Genomic DNA, 25,084 nt, shown 5'->3' with positions numbered 1-25,084 from the left:
TCACTTTGAGGCATATATTTAACTAGCCTATTCTTAACCTCGTAACAGTGTCACAAGACACAAGTTATAGTTTGTAAAAAAATATAGTTAAGGGGGATCTAAATTTGCAGTGTGTGTGTATTGCTGCTTTTGACTGAAAACTTCTTTGTTAGGAAGTTCAGCTTTGGTTGCACTGCTGTCATTTCATGCTACATCTGGGCATGGCTTAGTGGCTGTTTTGTCTCTGGTACTATTTCCAATGCTTTGAATCCAGGCTGCTTGCTTTTGTAATGTGACTTAAAGGCTGTACTGTGACATCAGATTAAGCCAGAAGATATGTTTGACTTGCTACCTCAAATGTTAACCTATTTTAGATTTGTTAGATATGGTGAGCAGTACTTCCCCTAAAGGAGTTGCGCCTTGGTAGAGGAAATGAGGGGGAAAAATGTGATGTATGAAAAGCAGTAACAGTTATCTGGAGAGCAACTTATTTCTTATGTTTGGTTAGAAAGGAAAAAAAATAGTGGGTTTTGTTATTGGAATGTGAACAATTTAAAGTGTGTTTTGCAAGTTGCATGCTCTGTTCCTGAATTAGAAATCAGTAGCTTAGTTACTGACTACAGAGCTAGTCTAGTTCATTTGTGGACTCTGACTCTCTTCCTCAATGCTCTTTTCTCTAAAAAAGCATGTACGCTGTAGCTTTGAGAGCCTTTCCTTTTTCTAACCTCAGGAATAGCCAATAGAGAGAACCTTCAAGAACAACATGGCCCCATATGACCATGCTTCAGAGCAGTTGAAATGCAAAGTGAGGGGTTTGTTTAGGTGGGCCTGGTTACTTAAAAAGGTTTTCAAAGTCTTTGTGTTGTATGGTAAGATCTAGAGTGTTGCTCCATACATGAACTGTGGACAGTGTCTGCTGTACAAGCAGTCTTGTACAGACTTGAGCAGTCCGTGATGACTAAAAACATTCCCTGGATATGTATACAGAAAAGCCATAAGATAAGGTGGAGGAGACAGGGGTTATTTTGCTGATGGAAATGGCATTTACATAATTGTCAATCTTTACTCTGCCATATACGCTCTAACCCTCAAGGTTGTTTGTGCAAGACTAGAGCGGTCCCTTGTACAAGGTGTTCCTGGGTGAGTCCTGCCTGGATTTCTTCAGAGTTGGCTCCTCTAGGTGTGCAATTATGATGGCTGTGACTAAGCTAAGGGGTGTTGTAATGTTTCTGCAGCTGCCCATCTGGGAAGTGTTTTTCAGCATGCTTCTGCCAGTGTTCAAACCTCTGCTGAATTTGATTCAGTAAAAAGCAAAACAGGTGAGCTTTTCAGATACCAAAAAAGGCTACACTCGTATTCCTCTAAGGTGGCCTGTTTAACTTGAAATTTGAGCAGTAGAGAAGGGGATAATTTCTATATGACAATGCTTGTGAGGACTGATCATCCACACTGTTAGACAAATGAACAGGTGATGGCAGGTAGACAAAGTATTGGAAGCCATAGCATACGGGTTTTCAACAGTTTATCTACTGAAAGTCCCAGCCTCCCAAAATATTTGCCTGATTTCTACTAGGCCTGCTGAAATGGGCAATAGAAATGGTGTTGGTGTTGCAGGACAGGCTTGTTCTAATTAGCCAAGCTAGGTCCTGCCGAAAGGAGGAGACGAGTGAGGAAACACAGTGCAGAAGGAAAGAAGCATTCGAGGTGAAGCAAGACTGGAGTGCTGGAGCTGGCATACCCAGCAGTACCTGTTGCAAGCACACCCTGGATGGATGTTAGGTCTTTCTCTGTGCTAGGATGGGGTCAGCTCCTTGTTTTGGGTTAAAGGTACAATAAGCAGTCTCTCAAATCTGAAAGTCCAGAAACTTTCAATTCTTCCAGTCAATTATTTGTTGCACACATTTGAATACACACTGGTTTTGCAACATTCAGCAGTTGTCTTGAATAATTTCACACAAATATGGGTTTTCTCTAATGACAGCAAATTATATTATTTGGAATAACCTAATTATCACATTCATGGCATAAAGAACAAGCAGCATGTGAAATTTAATAGACTTTTCTTTCCCTGCTGTTCTCCAGAACTTATAGCAGTTGACAATATCAATACTGCAATTCGTAACTGTGATCCTAGTAAAACACTGGTTGCACTGATGAAACCGGAGGCTCAGCTGCCTGTTGTGCACTCATTTGCTGCTGCTGTCTATCAGACTGAGCTGTTCAACCTCCAACAACAGAATGCTGTGGTAAGAGTGAAAAGTTTATGACCTGCTCGCTGATGATACGTAGTCAAACCATGAAAGAGCACAAACATAACATGTTGTTGTGTAAAATCAAACTTAATTCTCTTGCCATGGGGTTATATGTTGCATGAAGGGTTTTGGTTGAATAGGTAATACTGAATCACAGAATTTGTTTCTTGATACACTTTACTCTGGCTGAGCTCTTGTCATATGTTTTGTTGCAATACATTTTTTTCTTAATTGTTGCATGCTCTGATTGAGGACTAACTCTGTTTTATATATTAGGTAGAAAAATTATCCCCTACTATGAGGGTAAAGCCAGAATAGATAGGATTGTGGGACAAAAGAAGGAAAAGATGAAGGGATGTGTAACAAACCCAGTAAGATCTACCAGCAGTGTTGTCTTGATCTGATGTGCCTGTGACTAGGGAATTTGCTAGGCTTTTTAAATCAAGTTCATCTCCTTGATGGTATCTAGACTGTGTAACTTACATGCGTTACACTGCTTATTTAGCTTCCTGACTGTGGTACATTATTGTTCTACAGAACTACCTGGCACATGATGAACTGTCTATTGCAGTAGAAATGTTGTCAGCTGTTGTGTTGCTAAACCAGGCTTTGGAAAATAAGGACATCTTAAAGATAAAGAATCATCTCAAAAATCCATGCATTGGCTTCAGTAATCTGGAAGAGGAAAACTTTCAACGGTAAAGGTTCATTTTGTCTTGTCTGGATGAGACTTGGCAACTTCTGCAAAAGGATAAGTAGGCATTTTACTAGGTGAGCTGTCCTGTGTTGTGGCTATGAGGTTGAAAGAGCTGCAAGATAAACATCTGTGTTATAAGTTAATAAGGGATAACGTGACAATTGCTGAACTAGTTGTGTATCTGTAAGTATAAGCAATTGCACAACCTCAGATGTTTGAGGGCAGAGGATGTGTGAGGTGCAGGGAAAATAGCCCTGAAAAGCAAACATTAAAATCTGACAAGAATCCTTGCAGACACTGAAACATAAACCAACTGTAGCTGGAAACTGTTAATCAGTAACTTCTTTATAATACTGAAAGAAGATCTTTGGAATGAGGTAGTGTTTAATGCTATAAGGTCCAGGAGGCCCCTTAAACCATGACTGACCCCTTTTTTGCTTGAGAATTGCAAAGATCTGAAAAAATGTAGCACAGTCTTGTGTCCTAAAAAGCTGAGTACCCTGCTCTGGCACATGTACATGTTCAACATTAAATTATAGCCTTCACTCAGCTGCTAGCTGCTTGCACTGCCACGTACCTGACTGGTCACAGCCACGTGTTGCTACCTCTTTGCTCTTTTACATAACTGAAAAACATCAGCCAACACTATGACTTCTGTGAGACTTGGACCCTGAGCTTGTCAATGAGAGCATGGGGGCACAGGCTGGTTCTAGCCTCTCAATCACAGGTGGTGGAATCTTCCATGTGCTGCTGGAAGACATTACCAGGCAAAGGGTCAGCGGTGGCTGAAGATTTTCACCAGGCTGCCAGGGGACACGAATCTGAGAGCAGCCCTTCCTAGGATTCTCAAAGCTGGAAGGAGGGCAGTCAGGATAGCAGTAAGAGACCAGTGTTTTGGCTAGAGAGAGCAGAATGCAATGAGGTGGAGCAAAATTTATCTGCCACTTGGCCTCTGCTAATGTGAGGTGGTGCTTATTGGCAAGAGAAGCAATGTTATAAATATACAGAAATGGCCCCAAAGTGTCCAAGTGCAGCATTTTTGGCTGGTGTTACTGTGACCTTACCTTTAGATTAAGCTACAAGTCAATACAAATGAAATACTAGGAATTAGTTGAGCAATGGAATAAAATAAAATTTTATTATAGCATTATGTAAATTTCTGCTGCCAACCATATGTTCAATATTGCAGGAAGCTTTCATTGCACAATACCAGAAGGAATACAGTACAGCTAGAAAAAGTTCATTGGGGGACGTGGTGCTCGATGGCTTTCTACCAGAAGAGATTAACTTAGCAATGTGTTTCATAGAAGAGAGAATTCAGGGGAAATATAACATAGGTCTGCAAAAGTGTACGTGTTGTGAGAAAGGTTAATAAGTTATTAAATTCTCTTAACTTCAAGTTTTTTTATGAGAATTAGAGTGAGAAAATATTGGACACTATCAAATATCAAGTTTATAATTTACATAAGGAACTGCCATCTCACAAAACACTTAAATATTGGGACTAATTCCTCAAGAATATGTAAGATTAATTTATATACTTTAATTTGAAATGGAGCACAGCACTGTTTTTGCAACTATTAAAGTGATACATAGCCTCCAGCTCGAGAAGCCCTTAAACGTGGTCTACTGAGGGCTAGAAGGGCAAATCAAAGCAGGAAATTATCGTTGTCACCTGTATTTTTTCTGGAAACTATTCAGTTCTTAAGCTTTGCTGGAAATACAAGACAAGTATTTGGTCTGACATATTGTAGCAGTTGTATGCTTGCTTCAAGAATATGAAAATTATTTATCTTATGTACACATGAGTTTACTGGGAAGGTTTCCAGCTCATCTTGATCTGTGATCATTCTAAGAGAAGATACAGGCTACAGAGCTTGTGCTTGGACAACCTTGAGCTGTGGGGAGAGAAGCATCATTTTTTATTCCCTTCCTCTGTCCATGGCCCATCATCCTCCACATGGAAGGAGCATGGAAATAGCAGGAGGTGCTGCTACCTGGTGCTAGGGCATAAATTCTGATCTTTGACTTAGTGTAGCAAGAAGCCGACCGTAGTTTCTCCTAAATTTATCTGTAACACCATACAGTGATGTGTATGTCTAGTGCATGTATTACTGTCATCCCAGGTTGCCAAGAAAAGTTCTCTGAATTAGTGTACAGTGCCATATTTTCAGATCCTGAAATGCATATGTAGAACTAGAAAGGCAGCTTGTGCGTCTGTATAATTTATGGGAAGACATAAGCTTGTCTGAAATTCATTAACTGAACAAATACTAGGCACTACATGATGGATGATACATCTGACTAATTCTTTATGGCAGTTTATATATTGTATATGAAATACACTTATGTATTTTATATCTTCTTATAGTTATGCTGATACACTATTGTCTATTAAGTCAGAGGCTTCATCCCAAGGCCAAGATTATTTAAGCTGGAATGATATCCAGAACTGCATTGATATGGTTAATATGCAAATTCAAGAAGAAAATGAAAGTAAGTAATAGTAATTCTTCCTCTACCTTGCCCACAGAGATGATAGTCTGGTCCTTGGTATGTGAATTTTAGTGCTCAGTGGCCTTGTGCACTTTTGAAGAAAGAAGAGCGTTAAATAATTTTGAATGCCCATTGGTCTTTAAATGTCCCTGCAGTATTCCTGGTTATGTTTTGGCAGGCTGGAAGATATCATAGGGTGACTGACTTCTGCAGTGTTATAAATGCCATGGTTCTGCCCACTTATCAGTATTTTACAGTATTCGTACAGGATGGTCTCACTTTGGGAGTTTTGCAGAAATTGTAAGCAAAGAGAGTAGTGGGGGATAGGGGAAGAAATTACAGGTAGTATCTTGTGCAAAAGAGCTTTTTTTTAATGATTTCCAAGCCCTTGTTTTTCACAAGGGAGTTGGTGAGAAATTATGCGGTGCAATTCTGTCCTGCTTTCCTTTTATGTAACTTGATTTCCTACCTGAGAGTTGCTTCCTATGCCCATCTTTTTTTTTAATATAAATGGATTTAGAGTTTATTTTTGAGACTGAATGTAACTGTTGACCTGAAATGGACAGTGTTATATTAAGTGTGATGACTGGTCATTTGGTCTTCAAAAATGCTAAAGGGACAAGTTTCTCCACTGGATATAGATGTACGATTTTTTAAATATTTTTAATGAAAATTTGAGGATATAAAGTTATGCCCAATTTGCTGGAGCAAGAGAAGGATAGGGCAGCTTTCAGACTGCAGTCTGGAGTATAGTTTGAGAGCTTTCATAGGTCTAGGGTGTTTCCAGGATGGCACTGACATATTGTGCATGTGCCCTTCCCACACTGACATTGGTGTCATTTGTGCGACTGTTTCATACTGGCAAGAGAAGCTTCATATTATACAAATACTAAAACTGACTGGATTGTTGCTTCCTAAATCTAGTCAAGTGGTTGCCACAGACCCTCACAGCTTACTTGCAACGTGTACCCTCTGGCAGGGTGGGATGCTGAGCAGTTCATTTAACTGACATCATTTTTTTTTTTTTTTTGTCTGAGTCTCTGCAATCATTAGGAGTTGAAACAGGCCTTAAGAAGGCTTTGCATTAGGAGAGTTGGTCTTTAGTACTCTAAAATAGTTGCACTTGGTTTCGGTGACACTAATCTCTACCCTCAGTTGGTTATTTGGCATAGAAAGGGGAGGAAGAAGAGTGGTCTCTGTTTCCATGAGCAAGCCCGCATGTCTTTGGTAGCACCCCAAAAAATTGCTCATCACCAAAGCCTTGTGAAGACTTGGATCTTTGACCACAGTAACTAGGCTGTGGTGAGTCTGGGAGAGACTTAGTGAGAGACAATCTGATGCTGGCAGGGAGTTGGGGGGAAGCCATTGACTGGTGCCCTTCTGGAGTGGCTTGAGAAAGTACCCTGAGCAGGGCATTTCAGCACTGTTTGGGAGTAGGAGGTAATTGATTTTAAGATGTTGAGACTAGTCTGAAGAAAAGGAGTTAGGAGTTTTATTAAATACACTGGGCCATGTTACTTGCTGACTGAAGTCCTGAGTACCACTGGTCTGAAAAATCAAGTATTTTCTCATAAGGTCAACTTTATCAGATTGGATATTTGAGGTGAAATTTAAAGAAATTAGGTTAAATTACTATGTAATGCTGTAGCTGGGAGGTCAGTACATATGTATTCATTTAAATCAGGTTTTCAAGTAATCTGGTCTGAAATCAACTGAAAATAAGTCTTTCAGCACTGTAAGCAAATATGTGAACGTATTTAGATATGACACTCAATCTTTACTTAATCTTCATGTAGACACTCCTGCCCTGAAAGTAGGGAAGACTATTTTGCTTTTTTCAGCAAGGATACATTTGACTTTTTTATGAAGAGGTATATTCAGATGGATCAATACTGGGGCAGAAGTGAAAACCGTACAACTTAATAGTTTCATGCAAATATTTGAGCAAAAATAAATCAGCTGCTGTTGCTGCCTCTGCTTCTTGTTACTTGATTTTTCTCTTCTTCATGTTACTGCTTTGTTTGTACCTGTTATCGGATAAGTTGCATCTTTCTTTGATAACTACGTCTTTAATAATTTTTCCATTCCATAGGAATCATTGCAATTGGCAACATTAATGAAGCAATTGACCAAGGAAATCCTGAGAAAACTCTAGAGACCCTACTGTTGCCCACAGCCAAGCTGCAAGATGTGAGACCAGTAAATGCAAGGCATTATCAGGATGTTCTGCACCACGCCAAAGCACAGAAATGCAAGGTTAGAGTTTTGACTATTAATGTTTGTCAGAACTGAAATGCCAAATATTTTTACTTATACGCATGTCCCTGTCCTGTTCTCCCAATGTTTGGATTAGCTGTGTCAGTGGAGTTGTATATAAGCCAGTGACAACAAACTGGCACTAAGTAATTTTCTGCTGCAAATTATTCTGACTGGCAAAAGAGATAATTCTCAATGGATTAACACTAAGACATATGCTGCATATGTGTCACTACTGATTTGACATAATCTTGCTTATTTTTAATTCTGCTAGGTTGAGGCAGCTATTACAGAACGTGGGCAGCAGCGTCCCTGATGTAATTATGAATTCATGCAAGGATCTAGTTACTAGACTGTGTCAGGCAGATATTTTGAGTATGGATGAGAATTGAGATATTTATCAGAAAGGAGTCATAGTCATGCTGAAGGAGTCATGATGTTCCTTAACAAACCTCTGAGAAGTACTTTGAGGAGTCTCAGTTGCTTAAATCTGGTGTTTTATAATTGGGGAGTTTTGTACATATTTCTATTCTGTCTTTATCACGTAACAACAAGCTGGCTATCTTGTATGTGCCTTCAGTTTAAACCTATCTCAGCAGGATATTGCTATCTGCTTCCCCAAAAGCAGTGCCCTGGTTAGTATCACAGCTCAGGGAAGCATAAACAAAGATCAGCCTAGCAGCCTGTAGGATGTGACTGAACACAAGATTAGCTAAAGCTACTAGCACAGCACTTAATGTCTGGTGTCTGGAAAAGAGACTTCAAATTCACATAATGAATTCCTAAAGTAATATGGTCAGCTAGAAAAAGTCCCTGAACTTAGGCTTGTAGAAATATCTTCCAGCTATCTTGCCACCTCACCTGTGAGACCTGCTGTGAAACAGTGTGTTTCTGCAGTCTGCTGTCAGAGCTTTCAAAAGACATTTGCACATCTAGATTTCTTGCTTGGTTTCCCAAGTAAGGGCTGGTTTCACTGCGCCCTGGATCCTGAAAATCCTCCTTCCCCACCAAGTGTGCTGGGAGGGTTTAGTGCAGGCTGACTTCATTAGCTGTCCTGGAAAGGCCAGGGTTGGTATTTGCATGCAAAGGGGGTCTGTGCAGGTGGTGGCTGCACTGTGCTGGCCCGGGGACAGGCCAGACCCTTTGTGCATGTGTAGTGAGCCAGGATGTCCCTGAGGCAGAGATCTACAGCCCACCGGGTCCTACAGGTGTGCATGCAGCAGCCCTGCCCTGGCTCACTCCTGCCGGCTGCTGCTGTGCTCCCCGGGTGCAAACCTGGTGCCTACCCCTGTCACTGTGTGAATGTGCTGATAGGAAACAAATGGGCATCTTCAAGTTTTGGAACAAAAATTGTGCAATTACTCTTGAAGTCTTCTCATTCAAAAATTTGTGATGTCCCTAGAGACTTTCACTTAGGTTTCTCTCCTGAGGTATTTTGGTTTTGCAGTCCTTTGACAACTACTTAAAACACGAAGGCATTGCTCCTGTTTAGGAGGAGAGCAAGACACTGTACTATATGTGCTCCCAACAAAATGCTCAGATGCGTTAATCTGACTTCCTATGCTAGACAGTCACATGGACATCACCATTCTTTAGGTAAAGATATGATTTAGATTGAACTATCCTTAAAAAAAAAAAAAAATCTAAACAGAATTGAAAAGAAAGTGTGATGCATGAAGTCTGTCTATTCCCCACTTTCTCTGAGCCCTGTTTATAAAGCAGATCTGCATTTAATTGTATTTAGCATGTTTTGAGAGTGAGCTGTGGTAAAAGGAAGTGTTTGATTTACAAGGATCAGATAGGTCTCCCTGTGAACTTCCTGTGTTCACCAGCATCTGGAAAAACAGATGGATCGAACATACTCGCTTGTCCTAACCAGCCTGCTGTCATGTCCCTGTAGCTGTGGTGGCTTTGGGGAAGTACAGTCTGCACCCAAATCTCTCAGTACCTGTTACTGGTCTTAATCTCAGATCACACCTTCTTGTTTCTTGCTTGAAACTGAAAATTCAAACCTGGAATTTATTTATTCCTATAATCTTAAACCACAACTTCTAACAGTTTTCAAGCCCATTTCAAACAAAGTGCGTTTATGTCCCAGTGAAGAGAAACCCTGTGTTTAAGGAGTGTATTATGGATAACTAAAAAATTAAACAGATGTGCTAAACTCTGAAATGGTTCCTGTGTTATTTTACTTTGATAGACACACAGGTTTTACAGTTAGGTTCATGGTTTTTATATTTACAGTAGTTTTATAACATCTGGATTATTTTAAAGTTTTCTTTAAAATCTGTTCTTGTGCATGTTGAGGGAATGGCATTATTAAAACTAACTTAAATTAGGAACCAGAGGAAATTGAAGGGGTGAAGACTTACCAGGCTGCAAATCCCTTAAAGACATTTTCCAGTGCAAATGATTTTATTTAAGCAAAGTTTTTTACAATACTATTATCAAACTTATGTAAAACTTTTTTTCTCATCACTGTCTTATGTGCTGCAGTTACAAATACAAACACCAACTACTGAGCTCATTTTGTAGGAATTTATACTCAGAATATATGTTGCTTTTGAGTTTCTGTAAATGTAAAAGCTGACCCTTTGTTTTATTAACATGGACAATCAATCATAACCAGCTTCAGTATTTGTAACACTGTAGGTATTTCCTGTGAGGATGTGGAAATAGACACTACTACAAAACAGCTTCCCTGTTTTGCTTACCAAGCAAGAATAATACATGCCCGGATTCACACTGATAAGGGTTAGCCTCCAGCAATCCTCCTGTGCTAGAGGAGTTCAGGTGCTGACGAAGTGGAAGAACAAGTCTTCAGTGCAAAGCTGGTTAAGCAGCCTCACAGGAGAAGCTGCCCTGGAAGTGTCAGGCTCTGCATCTATTGCTGTAGATTTACTGCTCCTTGAACCTACTGGGACTCTGGCTCTTTATTTCTAACATTCATGGCAGTATTTGCTCTTGGCTATGTGACAAGGAGCTTCTGCAAAGCTCAACAGATCCTGAGCATGTAGAAAGTGCTTTTACTTGATCCTATGTCCACTGGGCCAAAAACTTGTTTTCACATCACTGTTCCTGCAGTGATTGTGAGCTGAGAGCTAATTTGAAGCATTTGGAAATAATGAATGGGCATAAAAGTGCTGTTTGGATATTGATTACTTTTCTGGTGTTCAGAGGCTGTAGTGACTGATATTCTGGTTTCTTCTCCATGGCCATAAAAGTGACCTTCTCAGAAGGAAATGGAGGTGAGGAGCCACATCCCTGAATCTAGGTACACCAGAGGTTGCAATGCACGTGATAAAATTAGAGCTGGGGAAGTGTATTTCTGAAGATATTCCTTCTGTGGTGTATGGAAGGAAGTAAATTTTACTGAGATTGTTTTTATCACTTTTTAATTTAAGTTTGTTTGCACCTGAGGTTTGTCACTGCCTGGGTTAATACTATACAAAATCATAGTTCCAATAATATAAATATAAAACTAAATTCATTTTTCCCTGGATATTTTAACCATTGTTAGATAGATATTGGATTGACTTCTAAGTTTCGACATCAGAAAATAAAGGAAAGGATCAAGACAACTGTTTAAGCTGCTAAGGCATAAAGCAATGAGATAAAAAGAATATAACCCATCTGTATTGTAATAGTAATAGTTGATGTGATGGATAATGAGGATAATATTGCTTGGCACAAAGCAAATAGCAAAGATGGTAAGGATCAAAAGACTGACTTTAACGTACCAGAACCATTCATGAGTCTTGAGTGTTCGTATAATTGAGATATAACAGAAAACAATAGTTGCAAGAGGTATTAAAAACCCAAAGATAGCTAAAGAAACATAGTAGTAGAACTGGAAGGAAGATATTGTTTCACAGGCATTGTGCACATCATGACAGGTATAAATGTCCAGTTGTTTCACATAATAGCTTTGCCGCATTATGCAGAGTGGGAGCATGTACAAGAACACGATGGTCCACACAGTAGCACAGACTGCGATGGCATAGGCACGTTTCGGTAGACTCTTGTAGGTGAAGGGGTGAACTATGGCCACGTAGCGGCTGACGCTGATGCATGTGAGCAGCAGAATGGAGCAGTACATGTTGCCATAAAACACCGCAGTGGTAGTTCGACACATCATTTCCCCAAATACCCAGTTGTTCCCGTTGATGTGGTACGCTATTTTGAAGGGCAACATGATACAGAAGAGCAGATCTGAAACAGCCAAGTTTGTGTAGAGAATGGCAGTGCACACAGACCGGATCCTGAAGAGCAGCATCCACAAAATAACAGCATTAGACGGTATACCCAGCAAAACAGCACTGAGGTAGACAGTGGGTATTAGCTTGGTGCTCAGAGAACTGGTCAGGTACTTCAATGTGGTATTGTTCACTTCTGTTAAAGTGGAGTCATTGGACTTTTTTGAAGAACATTTGTGTTCTCTGATATGGATGGTAGTTGTCTCCCCTTCTATGGCATAAGGGGGAATATAATCGTAGTCTCTTGCTGAAATTCCACGGAAAGTCTTGATAAGAGACACGGTTTTAATTGCAGAGCCATTCAATGAAAATTCTGAAGCTTAAAAAAAATAATTAAAATTGTTAAAAAAGGCAGACTACTGGATTAGCATATAATTCACCTTCAGGTATGGAGAAATGTAAACATCTCCATGTGAAAAGCAGTATGTGTTTAAAAGATTTGATGTCATTCTCCTTTGTTTTGGGTGTTCATATAAAATGTACTCAAGGACAATCTTTGTCATCTTACACCCAACCTTGAAAATTTAGCATGAATTTAATGTTAGCCTGACCTTTCTGCACTTTGCATGTTTTCAGTAATCTTTGGCAAAAAAAATATCAGACGTGTAATGTTTATCACCTGTAGAGAGTTCTTCCCAGTAGTAGCAGTGCTGGTAATTCATCATATAAGCAGCAGTATTGGCCTAGGCTTCATCAGAATTTCCAGAGCAATAGTGCTACTATCCTTATCACTTCATGGATGAAATGCATGACTGCAGAAGATGCAAAAAGCACTGTCTTTCCTAACAGAGGCTGAAAATTTCAAATTAGAAAATTGAAATCTTAAGTTTTTGGTCTCACATATCAAATTAATGTTATTCTTCAGCTTCTGACTAAAGCAAATCAGATCTTTTCAGCTTCTTATAAGTGAGGGAGGACAGTTAGTCTTGAGAACTAAAACCAAACACTTGGGTTGATATTAGATCAGATTTTTTGACAAATGAATAAAACTTTTGATGCAGTAGAAAATTTTTCAGTACATAAATATTGTCAGCATGTGGACAAAGCCAATGATGCCACTTTTATTAATGTCTGTTCCTCAATCTTTAACAGAGAGCTTTGTAGAGACATTGAGACTTCCAGATGAAGCATAAATGTATTCAAAATACTTTCTAAAACCATGTGTTGCAAAATAGATTTTGCAGAATAAACAGCTATGTAATTAATTTTGTCATTTGAAAATTTTCTTTAAAGTGTTTAATGCAAAAAGACAGTGCAAAGCTTAGAACATGCATTCTGAAACTGGAGTTCAGATGTGAAATGAAATTTGGATGAAAACCTGTGGGTTTTTCTTTTACTCTTCTATATTGGAATAAAATTTGGAGAACAGTTTTTTCAATGCTCAATGGCATATTTATAGTAGAATGTTTTGAAATTATAATAAGTAGACTTCATCTCTTTTAGTAATTTTCTGGGTAGACGCTCTTTAAAATACATATGTGCATGCATGAGCATATATATATTGTATAGATATATATAAAATAGCTTTTAAAAATAAGCTAGGTTTGAAAACAGCTTTAATTCTAGTGAGAAAAAAAATGGGCTTATTATTTGATCATTTCCTCTGTTTATTTTTGTCACAATAGTTATCTGAGCATTTCCTTCTAATAGCACCATCTGTGAAGTCGTAATCCTGTTGAACATTTTAAAGCAGGAAGAACAAGACTCTACAGGTTTAAGATTATCATAGCACTACAGAAATAATAGAGAGAGGATGCATCTTCAGTAAGCGCAAAAAGAGCCTTTAAATAAAATCCCTTCTAGACTGGAGGGAGAGGGAGGTAAGGTGTCACTAAAATGGAAGAAAAAAGATCTACTTTAAGTGAGACATCCTAGAGTGTAGTTTTCCGTAATGACATATGTACAAGCTATTTAAGCTGGCAAAGCACCAACATTGTAAAAAAGCCCATGTTACTGACTAAAATATGGAATAGATACAGAAAGGAGGACTCACCTGTTGTGAAAAGACTGAAGGTAAGAGAGATCAATCCAGTGAAAAACAGTATCTTCATTGTAGTACGTGAATTCCAGCTAGCCAAACAACAATGCTGCTCTAGTTCATCTCAAGAGGCATTGTGTGGGGGATTTTTTCTCCCCCGGTAAGGAACTAAAGAATGATTGATCTGTCCTCCAGAAGCATCCTGTAGGCATGAGGTTTACGGTAAGGAGCTAGTTTGTTCTTTGTCTACTACAGCAAGAGGGTGTGACGTATCCAAATATGCACACATGACTCAGTTTCAGCCTCTGCCCAACACAGAGATAAAATTGCTTTACAGCAGCAATTTAACTCCTAATTTACCACGAGCCTGAAGCCTATGTGGAGGTTTCTACTGGAATTTGTACATACAGGTATTTTGGGTAAAAAGATGTTTTCTGGAAATATCAAAAGGCATGTTCAGTAAGTCCTCAAAGGTCTCCTCCACAGACCGAAATGCCATGTTGCTTAACTCTGTACCCTTCTCAAGGAAGAAACCAGGCTTGGAGAAGAGTGTGGTGATCTTGGTTTAGCAAATGTAGAGGTGAAAGCAAACCTCACATACAAATATGCCTTCAGAAAACTGTGCTCTGCATTTCCTCCTACTTCCCTACCCACTGTTAGCTGTCTCTGCTCCTTCGATCTGTCTGCTGGCTTCGATCAGACAGTTCCCACCCCTCCACAGCTTGCAGCCTCTAAAACCTTTCCCCTGTTTTAATCTGCTGTTTTGTTGATCCCTTCCTTTTTCTCTGCTTAGCGCTTTTTTTTTATTATTATTGAATGCCAAATAACAATGGCTTGCTTCAGCAGACAAAATTAGCCAAAGTCTTGATCTGGCTTCCAAGCTAGTGGCGAGGCTCGGCATAAGCTGTACTTGGCTCCAGAGCAGTATTTGTGTCTGTTCTTGTATTTAGTGTATAAAAGCTGGACACCAGATAAGGAATGCTTTTCAGTTTCTCAATCCGTTTCTCAAAATTGTCAGCTGTAGTTTGGGAATTTGATATACACTCTCTCAAATGTTAACTCTAACTTCATTTTTAGTAAAACTTGTGGTGTGTGTCTACTGTCATGCAATTGCCTGACACTACTTGATTTTATTTAGGTATTCTATCTTGTTTACATACATGATGCAAACTGAAGAGCCTGTCTTTAGGGTTTTTCACTCCATTTTCTCTTTGTAATTTGTGCGGATAACAGATGTATTGGATTTTTGGCCTGGAGTTGGGCATAAAACCAAGGATGTTCATTGTGAAGCTGGCTCATTGTCCACATTGCTTTAGTTTAAGAGATTATGTTGGGGTTTTTTCCCTGAAATATTTGTGTGTGTATATTCTTAGATCTTTATCAGATCAGTACATTCCAGTTTCTTTCATCGTTATGGCACTCCTATTTACTCTTCAGAATGAATTTTGTTCCCTCCCCTACTGGATTAGATTTTAAATGTCACTTTTGCTCCAAAACCCTGTTTTCTCAGCTGAAGTGTTGGCTCACCTGTGAACTTGGGTAGCCAGAGCAGGGATGGTTAATGGGCATGCTGAGCACACATTCCTGCACCTTCCATTTTAGCTTGTGTTACATGCAATACACTGTTAGCCTGTAGGAAGAGTGAACCTGCTCTACTGATTAATTCCTGAAACGTTTGCCACCCGAGCTAAGTCATCATTACTAAACCTGAGTTGTCCTTCTATGTCAGTTTTCGCTGTTATTTTCTAATGTAATGTGTACGGACGTATGCATGCTGATCCTTTCCAAATAAGGGATTCTGAAAGAAAGGTAACTTCCTGAAATCTTCTGCTTTGTGCTCTTTATGCTACTATCACAGTACTGCTTGATAATATGTGATTTTATTTGACATTCAGATTACTTTGCCTACGTATCATGGAAATGTAAATGTTTCTAATTTCACTCAAAATTTTTATTGATTTTTAGCAGGATGGTGTCTTCTATACAAGAAAGCTTCCAGAACTTTGTGTTTGAGCAGTTTATTCAAGTTCATAAATAGAATATGAACAGGTTTTATTGCTGATTTTAAGCAGTCAAATTCTTTTCAGTGTCCAAGGGCTTCACAAAACAGTAATTGTACATTGGAGATCTATCAGTTTGTTCAGACAACTTGTGTTGTTGTTCAGTTTTTTCAAGGCTTTTCTCCATCCTTTTTCCAGGAATCCCAGGATGAATCAGCGCTTCTGTGGCTGGATGAAATACAAAAAGGAATCAGTGATGCCAATAACAATATAAAAGAAGCAGCAATCTGTAAGCATTAACCTGCAACTGCATTGCTTTTGTTTTTCTTAGTCTTGAAAAACTGAAATTGATAATTTATTTTTTCCACCTCAGGGAAGTGTGGCAGCCCTTTAAATACATCAAAAGAAATTAATGCATGTCCTTTTTCATGCTGAAATCAGGGTGACTTAGATCTCCAGGGGTGGTGTTTTATCTAAAGTGGTAATTCTTAAGGCTTGGCTAATTATTTAGGGGATTTGGTTATATAGGTTGACATCATGACCAAGATTCCTAGTGTCTGTGTATCTTCACATAGCTGGTGAAACAGAAGGTTATGTGAATGAGAAGGGATATACTGTCCGGGATCTTATTTTTTTTATATACTGTCCAGGATCTTATTTTGTTTATATAAGACTAAAATATTGATGGGTGTTGTAAGAGCAAATTATTATATGTTTACAACTTTGTTTATTCCTATTTCATTTATTAAGTGCTAGCAAACAAAAAATAGGAACATAATAACTTAAAAGTGCTATAAAAAGACCACTCAGGCTTTTTAAAGAAGTGCATGCTCTTCCAATCCGTAAAGAGGAGGAAATCTGTAGGAAAAATGCCGACGCTTATCCTGTCAGAGCATTGTGTAGTGGATGCACTCAATACCTTTTGTTAAAGTTTGAACTGAATATAATAATTTTAGAAAAATATTCATCATATGTAATGACCTTTGGCAAGTAAGGTACAAGTAAGTGTAGCTGGGTGTAGGCAGCACACTGGAGAGCATGGTGGCGTCCCTACCTGTCCCTGCCTGGGGCCAGCACAGGCCAGTTGAGGTTGCTGGTTTGGCATTGGGTATTGATTCACCTTCTGCTTGACTTGGCTCTGGGTGAGTCAGTGTCACCTTCTTTTGCACCCTGAGAGCTTGTGAATACAACTGCTGAAGTCTGTGCATTCCTGCAGCGCTGCATTCAGCCTTCGTTAGTGCAGTGCGACAGCCTGTTTACTTACAGGCAGGCTATGTCAGTAGCTAGTGCTTGGGAAGTTGTGGGTGGAGTTAAACACACAGTTAGCTATTACAAAATATTCTATCCCTGTTACAGAAACATTGCATTCAGCATTACTGTTAATTTAGAATTTATTTACTCAATGAATACATTCTTAATATAACCGGTCAGGTACGCTAAAGACACTTGAGGTGTTTTCAAAGGTGACGTATCTGTAGTGAAAAGCACCTGGCTTGTATTTTCTGAGACAGGGTTAGATGAAAACACATTGTCCCAACCCGAGCTTTTGCGCTCAGGAGTGTTGATATCTTTCGTGTTCAAAAACTTCTTCCCATAAATACCTCCCAGAGGCATGAGGAAACATCTGAGCACAGAAGGGAATTAAATGTATAGCTTATAAACAGATGTAAGTTAAAGCTAAAGAACAACTAAAAACATTCTAATTTGTGTCCACTGGTATAAAAGCATTAAGAATGTCTCATAAATGACCTGTAGAAATTAACACAGCATACCATACAATGTTGCTAATTATAGGCCACTGCTCCATCTACTAGCTAGTTGCTGTAGTAAAATCTTTTCGTATAATCTCTGTTTGTAATAAATGCACAGCTTCCCACAATCAAGTATGATCAGTAGAACTGTTTTAACAAGTCATTTGTGGAAATTAATATTTATCTCCTGTAGTCTGCACTCTGGAGTTGAAAGGGCAGCAGTGTCAGCACAGCACATTCTTCAGAAGAGCTCTAAGGTTTTGCAGCTAAAAACTGAGACTTAACATTTCCCCATGGCACAGAACCTGATACTTCCTATAACAAACATCCTGTCTCAGGAAGTTAGCATGTTGTGTTCCCATAGTTTAAACTTAAAGCTCAGCTTGATCACAACTTGGAAATGAACTTTTATTTTGATCTATCTCAGAAGTGCTGTTTTTGAAAAGCAAACAACTACCTACATCCCACTCCAAAAATATTTTAAGGTAGTCAAATACTTATTTTTTAGTCAGAACAACATGTATTCTTGAGATTGCAGCAGTGATGACAATAAAATAAGAGAAAGGTACTGACAACTGTACTTAAACAGTCTTGATCCTTTCCAAACTAATTTTTAAGCCTTATATAAATATTAAATACCACAGTATTAAATTTTTAAAACACTTTTGCAAACTGTCTTCCCTGTCAGCAAAGGACTCTGTATCTTGTATCTTCATTTAGGAAGACATGCAAATGCGCTTCCTAATTCTTTATGGTGTTTGATGTGCAGTTCGCTTCATTTGTTGAATCAGTTCAACCATTGTACTCCTTATCTAAGTGGAGGACAAAATGAGATTGGACAAATATAAGCTGTGCAGCCTTTGGGAATAGACATCAATGCTGACATTAGTCCTGCACAGGAAGAGTTCATCTGTCAAAGCAGGACCTGTCATGAGAGAGTCCATGTTATAGGAAAAAGCTGATCTTTGGCCCTGTTAAGCGTTCAGGCTTATCACACCAGACAGCTGCATCTTTCTATGTCATAGCTGTTTGAAGAGAGGATGGGTGTGGAAAAGAGCCCTTCACAGTGCTGATCTGGTACAGGCATCCCAACTGATGCAAGAGCAGGCAGGAGACCACAGTTTTCCTGCAGCTGGGGATGGCTAAGCTCTGTTTAGCTTATAATTTTACAGGGTTCACATGTCCCTTCTTTAGATCAACAGCTGCAGTATTAATTGCTAGCACTTCAATGGAAAGGAATAATTTCTGTTGAATTGGGCTTTTTTTCCCTACTAAACATTTTTCTTACATTTACCTTCAAAAGTAAAAGCATAATTTAATGATGAGAAAAAGCCAGCCAGCAGGGGACCTACAGAAACAACTCTTAGCTAGGTTGTGTGCTCTTTTGTCTTTATAACAACAGCTTCCAGCACCTGTAACTATAGGATGAAAAGGAGGAAGAAAAAATTCAAATACTGGTGACCAGAGTTGACAAGTCACAAGGGACTGTGTATGAGTACGGCTGAGCCACCTGGGCCAGCAGCAGCAAGCTGGTAATGTGTGGCTTCCCAGTTTTTCCTGCTTCTTTGCTGCTGAGGCCGGATGCCTGGGCATCACAATACCACAGCTGGTACAGAGTCATCTCCAGTCTTGTGGGGAGTACATGCGTGCTTGGCAGGGGTCTGTTTCAAAGTACAGAAAAAAAGCAGAATGCTATCTGGTAAAAATCCAGACGGTGGTGATGTGGTGGTGCACATTTATTTTGTTTTTCAGCTGGCTGACAATGCATTTGGAGATTGATCTGTTACTGTCTAGCCAAAGCTACTCACTCCACCTTAGTCAAACTAACCACAAAGAAATACTGTTTCTCTTGCTGAAATGCTCTCCTGCTAGCTCAGTCTCATGCAGAGCCTCCTGTATGTAGGGCCCTGATACTGAGCACCTTTTGGGTCAGCTCTGTGTAGGCAGAGCACTGAGTGTGTGGAGGGACCTTTTTTGTATTAATCGGGATACACACAAGATTAAGTGTTTGGTGTTGCAGTGTGAAGCACAGCTGTGGGATGCAAAGGTAGCCAGGTTCACTTAAGCCAGTATATAATGTATATGTCCTAGCTATATGTCTATTGACTTGTTCTTCTGTGCAAGGATCTTGAATTTAGATGTGAAGAACACCATTAAAGACCAGAGCAGCATTTTCCAAAGCAGCATATACCTCCAGTGTAAAAGGTATTTTGAAGGGACGTGTGCTGCTACTTGCTGTTAGGTGTCATGGTATCAACTCTTTTGGTGATAGTGGGACCTGCATGAAGCGAAGGATGCTTAGAAAGTCTGAATCAGAGTATGGGTAATGCCATGTATCCTCAAAGTTTGAACGTGCTTCACAGCATCACTTCTCAGGACACTTTTATGTGACCTGGAAAAAAAAGCTGCCATCTCTGGCAAACTCAAGGGTATGAATTTGATGCATCAGCTTTAAACAAGCTCTCAGGGCTGAGGACAAGAAAGGATCACTTCAGGATCCTGCCTAAGATGCTGCTAGTGTTACAAGACTTTGCTCAATGCAATCAGTTTTTATTCCCATTTTGTACAGTGAAAGTGAATGTTAAGGTTCACAGCTTGTAACATAATGACTTCATGCACCTCTAGAAGGCTCCCAAGTCGTCAGCAGATGATGGGCTGTCTGCTAGGCCAGGCTGTGTGGGGGGTGGTGCCTGCCATCCTCAATGCCTGCTCTGGTGTGTCACTTGATGGAGGAGCATCTATGCCCTCAGACTGCTCTCAGTTGTGCTGTGGCTGCATCCCAGCCTGGGCAGAGTGCATGCGTTCTAGCTAACAAGCCTGCTGTTCTTTGAAATACTTGTCCTTACAAGCATGAAGGAGGCTGCAAAGGGGTGAAGCACTGAATTGCTGTGTGTGTCATAATGTCTGTGTGTGTCAGCCTTCAAAGTCCTTTATCAAAGTCGCTGGAGGCTAGAGTTGTGGGTACACAGAGTATAAAACACTTAATTTTCTGTGTTATTACTTTATCCTAGTGGCTGTTGGAACATCAATGATTAACAAGAGCTTGGAGAACGGTGATTCACAGCCAGTCCTGATGATATTGCAGTCCAAGTTTGGATTGCGAGTCATTCCTGAGTGTGCTGAAACCTACTTCAGGAACCTATCTGAAGCTAAGAACCTGAAAACCAGACAAGGTAAAAACCTTCCTGTATAGGATGGTTCCATGTGTCCATGTCACCAGGGCAACTACAAACCTAGCACCAAAGGCATACCTAAAATCACTGTAAACTGAGGAAGCCAGTTGCTCGTTTTTAAATCTTTCGAGAAAATATTGTACTTGTCCAATTGCTTTTTGTAGTTCAGCTTTTTGCTGAACTGTTGCATACATCATCCAGACCACAGTACCTGCTGAGAAATGAGTCTAGCTACTTCTGGAATCTAGCTAAGAGTTTCCAGAGTCTCAAACTAGCTTCTTGGTAAATTTAGGGCAACTTCTCTGTGTGTGTCAATAGACTAGTCCATCCTCTCAGAAAACCATATCACTCTAGTTTTTTTTTTTCCTGCTGGCAGATGCAGAGAAGTGTTAGGCTGTACACTTCAGCCTTACGTGTTGCTAACAAAGATCAAGCCAGGCTCTTCCAGAGTGTCTGTGGCCCATTTATGGTCCCTGTGCATTGGCCAAACTTAAGGTATCAGCAAAAACTGGGGCAAGAGTCTGCCTATAGCAAGATGATGGTATGTTTTGTCATGTTAGAGTTCCAAGCTGGTCGTAGCTAATGCAGCCAAGATTAGCTAAGAATTTAAAAAAAAAAAAAAAAAAAAAAGTTACCATCAACGTAGTACACTTCCTTACAGTAGATGGGCATGCTTCGTCCTGCAACATGGGTTTTGAGAGGGCATTTTGCACAAATGACCTTATCGGCTTTATCCTGGGGCCTTTTGTCCATGAGGAAATGAGGCTTTTCCTGTCTGTTAAGATACAGACTTGTTTACCAAAACACTAAACAAGACAATGATGTGGATATAGGAAACGTCCTGTGTGAGCTAAGTGTCAATAAGACCAATTTTTGTACAGAAGACAAGAACAACATTTTCTTTAATAAACAGAGTCTCAGTTCCACTTATGTGAGTGATGTCAGAAGATGTAGCACACAGTTTCAGGAGCACTAAGTTGACACATTGGGGTTTGGAGAATCTGACAGTGGATCTGTACAAACCTCATAGTTATTTTGTCCTAGAAGAATGACCCTGATCCACTTAATAGGGAATTTTGAAAACATCATTACTACAAGCTGGCCCAAGATATATTGAGACTTTGCATGTAAAATGGCTTCACAGTAAATGTAGAAATGAGAAATGGGTGTGGAGAGCTGTAATTTATCAGTTTAACAGGACACAAATGTGTACTAATTGTGTGTATTGGTTTTAGATTCTAATGAAAGTCCATGGATTAAACTTGTGATGAAAACCAGGTATAATTATTATTACAATGTGGAAACTGAGGAAGGTACCTGTGTTGTCCCTGAAGGAGTTGTACCAAAAACTTCATGGCTAACTGGTGAAGAAATCCAGGTAGGTGGTTGAAACCTTTGGTTTTATTGTAAATGCAGCATAAACATTTGAGAGAGACAGCAAGATATGGCGATATCAAGGGAAGAAGCTATGTTAGGTAAGACTGAATATCGCTTTAGTTCATTATCTGTTTCTGACAATATCAGTGTTTTAAGCCTAAGCAGACAGTAATAGCATAGTCTCCTGCCTGACATCTGACAATGATTCAGGGACTTCCTAACTGGAAGCTACAGCATTCCTTTTAATGGACACCAGCGGACACTGATGGAGGAAAGTCTGATTATTTTCATATCCTTTTATATCTTTTAGTCTTCGCATTGTTATATGACAAGGAATTTCATTATGTATTTGGGGGCAGGTAGAAGCACTGTTTTACATTTAAATCTAAACTGTCAACATTCTTGTATCTCCAAGTTCAACAGGACAAGTGTGATACTTAAACTCCCTTACTGTAGAGTTTTTGTGTTAGCATGAAATATAATTTAGAACAAAGTAGCAATATTGGAGTATGTTTCTCTTGAGAGCTTCCTGATTCAGTTAGTATTTCTAAACAACTGACTTCTACAAAAATTTTTAAGTATTAGGAAAGCCAAATTCTCCCAAAGTTTAAAAAAAACCCCCTCTCTTAAAATAGCATATCCAGTTGAATAATTGAGGCTTGAAAGGACTTCAGTTACCCTTCATATAAAATTAAGTGGTAACAAAGTACCTCTTCTTCATACTGATTAAAATCTAGGGATAAATCAGAGGAGTCTGGGCATGATGAATGTGAGCTCTACAGATGGAGAGAATACAGACCAAATTCCAGGATGGCGTTGGCTTGAAGTTTTTTGCTTTTAAATTCCCTTTTTCCATGATCTCTTAACAGAGCGTTGTTGGGCAAGTTACAGCAGATTACAATCGAGAGCAGCTGTGGCTTGCTAATGAAAATCTGATTGTTCAGCTGCAAGCCCGAGCAAGGGGATTCTTAGGCAGAAAAAGTTATCAAGAGAGAAAAGCATACCTTCAAAACCAGGAACCATCTGCCATCAAAATACAGGTATTGTTCTAGAACAGGAAGGTAACATGGCTTGAGCAACTTTCTGCATGTGACAAATGTGGCTGATTACTACCACTGATAAAATTCTCAAATAGGTCTGTCTCACCGTTTTCATTAGCAGTAGTTCAAGCTTCTATATCACCAAATATGTTCTTGTCCTTATTGAAGTAATTGTGCTTTTAAATAGCAGATATCCAGTTTTAAAAGAAAGGATCATATCCATCTGCAGTCTAAGTTACTTCAGTGGAAGAAGCTCAGAAATACATAGCCCTGGCTTTATTCTGAGGTGCTTAGGTTTTGCATGGTACACCTAACTATGCACAGTACAAGATCAGAAGGTATTTGCTGAGTATCAAGACAAAAATTCCTTGGCAAAACATGACTTAAGAAATACATTCCTTTCTAGACTATCCCCACCTGGAAGTGGTTTGCCTCTGCTCCATGAAGTCATAGCTGGGTAGGGAGTGGCAGCTGCCCTGGCATTCCCAGGCTCTGGCAGTATTTCTTGGATGTCTTCAGTTTGCCGAACTCTAACAGGAGTATAAAGGAAATTTTCTGTTGAGGGTGTGAATGCTGACAAATGCATGCACACTGCTTTTAAATAGTGAAATAGCCATCTCCTGTTAGAAGCAATTTATTCCAGTCTTGAAAAACAATCCATCAACACACATACACATAAAACAGAAAAATGTACAACTGATTTTTTTAATCTATATTAGTTTAATTTAACAGTTCATGGTGATAAATATCTTTATCACTAGCAGCCATCACTGGGATTGCTTTTCTGTTTTCTGGCATAGTGTTTGAGCCCAGTAAAGGACCATTCTGTTCTTTAAGGAATTTGGGGTTTGTGAACAGTTTCAAAAGTATGGAACAATGTAGGTAAATAAAGTTGTTCTCTGATTATTTTCTATGGACATTAAAATATAAATGACATGTGAAAAGACAAGTAGAGGACAAGGCTGGTGTGACTGGCTGGATAGAGATGAAAGGCAAAATATGGTAAAGACAGTGTTCCTATCATTGGGTTCCTTGCCAAGAGTTTGCTTCTGAGCTAGCAAAGGGAGAGCCAAGTGAGGAAATTGGGAGGTTGTTATCTGTGATACAAGATGGTCCTGAGTGACTCTGGAAGGACAGAGACTTGGGAAAGATGTTAGGCTAAGAACACTGTGTGTCTAGTTAGGTAGGGAAGAGTGTTTAGATGCAATAGGCAAGAGCTGGCAGAGTCTTCCCTGTTTGGGATGAAGCCAGTGACTAGGATCCTAAAAGCTGTGGGTGTACCAGTGATAATAGTAAGGATAGCTTCAGGGAAGGGAAGGAAATTACATTGGACAACAAACTATTTGCACCAAGATTGGCCAAAATTAACACAAAATGTATCACAGCATCTTAAAAATAGAGACAAATTTACTTACAGTTTAATTGTCTTTTTATTCCACTGGCAGTTTTTTTCTACAAGATAAATACTGTTAATGATTTTAATGTATATATGTAGATTTTAATTAATATTAGTTTCTTATTAATAATAGTGGTCTCCTGCCTTTTATAAATAGGCTTTCTGGAAAGGATTCAAACAAAGGAAAAGCTATGTTGACAGATTAAAGGTGCTTCAAAGCAATGTTGCTGCAATTGTTAAGGTAAGATCTCCACTGTGTTTTGGGGCCTGAGTATGCTTTATCCCTTGTCCTGGTCCTCCACCCTGTGGGAATCAAAGAGTAGGAACACAAACTGCAGAAACCTGTAGTCCAGAACTTTGCATTGTATTGAAAATTTTTTGACAGCTTAACTAAATTGCTCCTTGAAAGCTCTGTGTTTGACTTCTATCAGGC

The 25,084-nt window shown here is 39.3% G+C and overlaps 2 protein-coding genes across 6 annotated transcripts in view; one reads left to right on the top strand and one right to left on the bottom strand.

Moving 5' to 3' along the window:
• Positions 1-25,084, top strand: part of IQGAP2 (IQ motif containing GTPase activating protein 2) — a 130,803-nt gene that overhangs the window by 84,233 nt on the left and 21,486 nt on the right. For 2 of the 4 annotated variants that reach the window (XM_033009103.2, XM_033009102.2), the window contains 9 exons: positions 2,062-2,225; positions 2,769-2,929; positions 5,300-5,424; positions 7,517-7,680; positions 16,113-16,203; positions 20,677-20,838; positions 22,074-22,216; positions 23,085-23,255; positions 24,809-24,892. In XM_033009103.2, coding sequence (XP_032864994.1) covers positions 2,062-2,225; positions 2,769-2,929; positions 5,300-5,424; positions 7,517-7,680; positions 16,113-16,203; positions 20,677-20,838; positions 22,074-22,216; positions 23,085-23,255; positions 24,809-24,892 — 1,265 coding nt within the window. The remainder of the gene's footprint in view (positions 1-2,061; positions 2,226-2,768; positions 2,930-5,299; positions 5,425-7,516; positions 7,681-16,112; positions 16,204-20,676; positions 20,839-22,073; positions 22,217-23,084; positions 23,256-24,808; positions 24,893-25,084) is intronic. The other 2 variants (XM_033009105.2, XM_033009104.2) reach the window with 1 other exon arrangement.
• F2RL2 (coagulation factor II thrombin receptor like 2) lies at positions 10,101-14,153 on the bottom strand. 2 transcript variants are annotated; one of them, XM_033009106.2, is made up of 2 exons: positions 13,930-14,153; positions 10,101-12,249 (listed from the first exon to the last, which is right to left on the bottom strand). In XM_033009106.2, exons 1-2 carry the CDS (start codon positions 13,985-13,987, stop codon positions 11,168-11,170), a joined length of 1,140 nt encoding a protein of 379 aa, XP_032864997.1. In that variant the 5' UTR covers positions 13,988-14,153; the 3' UTR covers positions 10,101-11,167. The 2 variants fall into 2 exon arrangements, with proteins under 2 accessions (XP_032864997.1, XP_009970266.1); XM_009971964.3 differs by having other exon boundaries at positions 10,103-12,255.

The sequence above is a fragment of the Tyto alba genome, unplaced genomic scaffold (assembly GCF_018691265.1).
Source record: "Tyto alba isolate M040663 unplaced genomic scaffold, T.alba_DEE_v4.0 Super-Scaffold_42, whole genome shotgun sequence".
Taxonomy (NCBI): domain Eukaryota; kingdom Metazoa; phylum Chordata; class Aves; order Strigiformes; family Tytonidae; genus Tyto; species Tyto alba.
This window is presented reverse-complemented; position numbering and strand designations above follow the sequence as displayed.

Coding starts and splice junctions, on each gene's coding strand:
- F2RL2 (XM_009971964.3), bottom strand. CDS start 13,987: ATGAAGATACTGTTTTTCACTGGATTGATCTCTCTTACCTTCAGTCTT. Junction 12,256..13,929: donor CTTCAGTCTTTTCACAACAG/GTGAGTCCTCCT, acceptor ATTTTTTTTAAG/CTTCAGAATTTTCATTGAAT.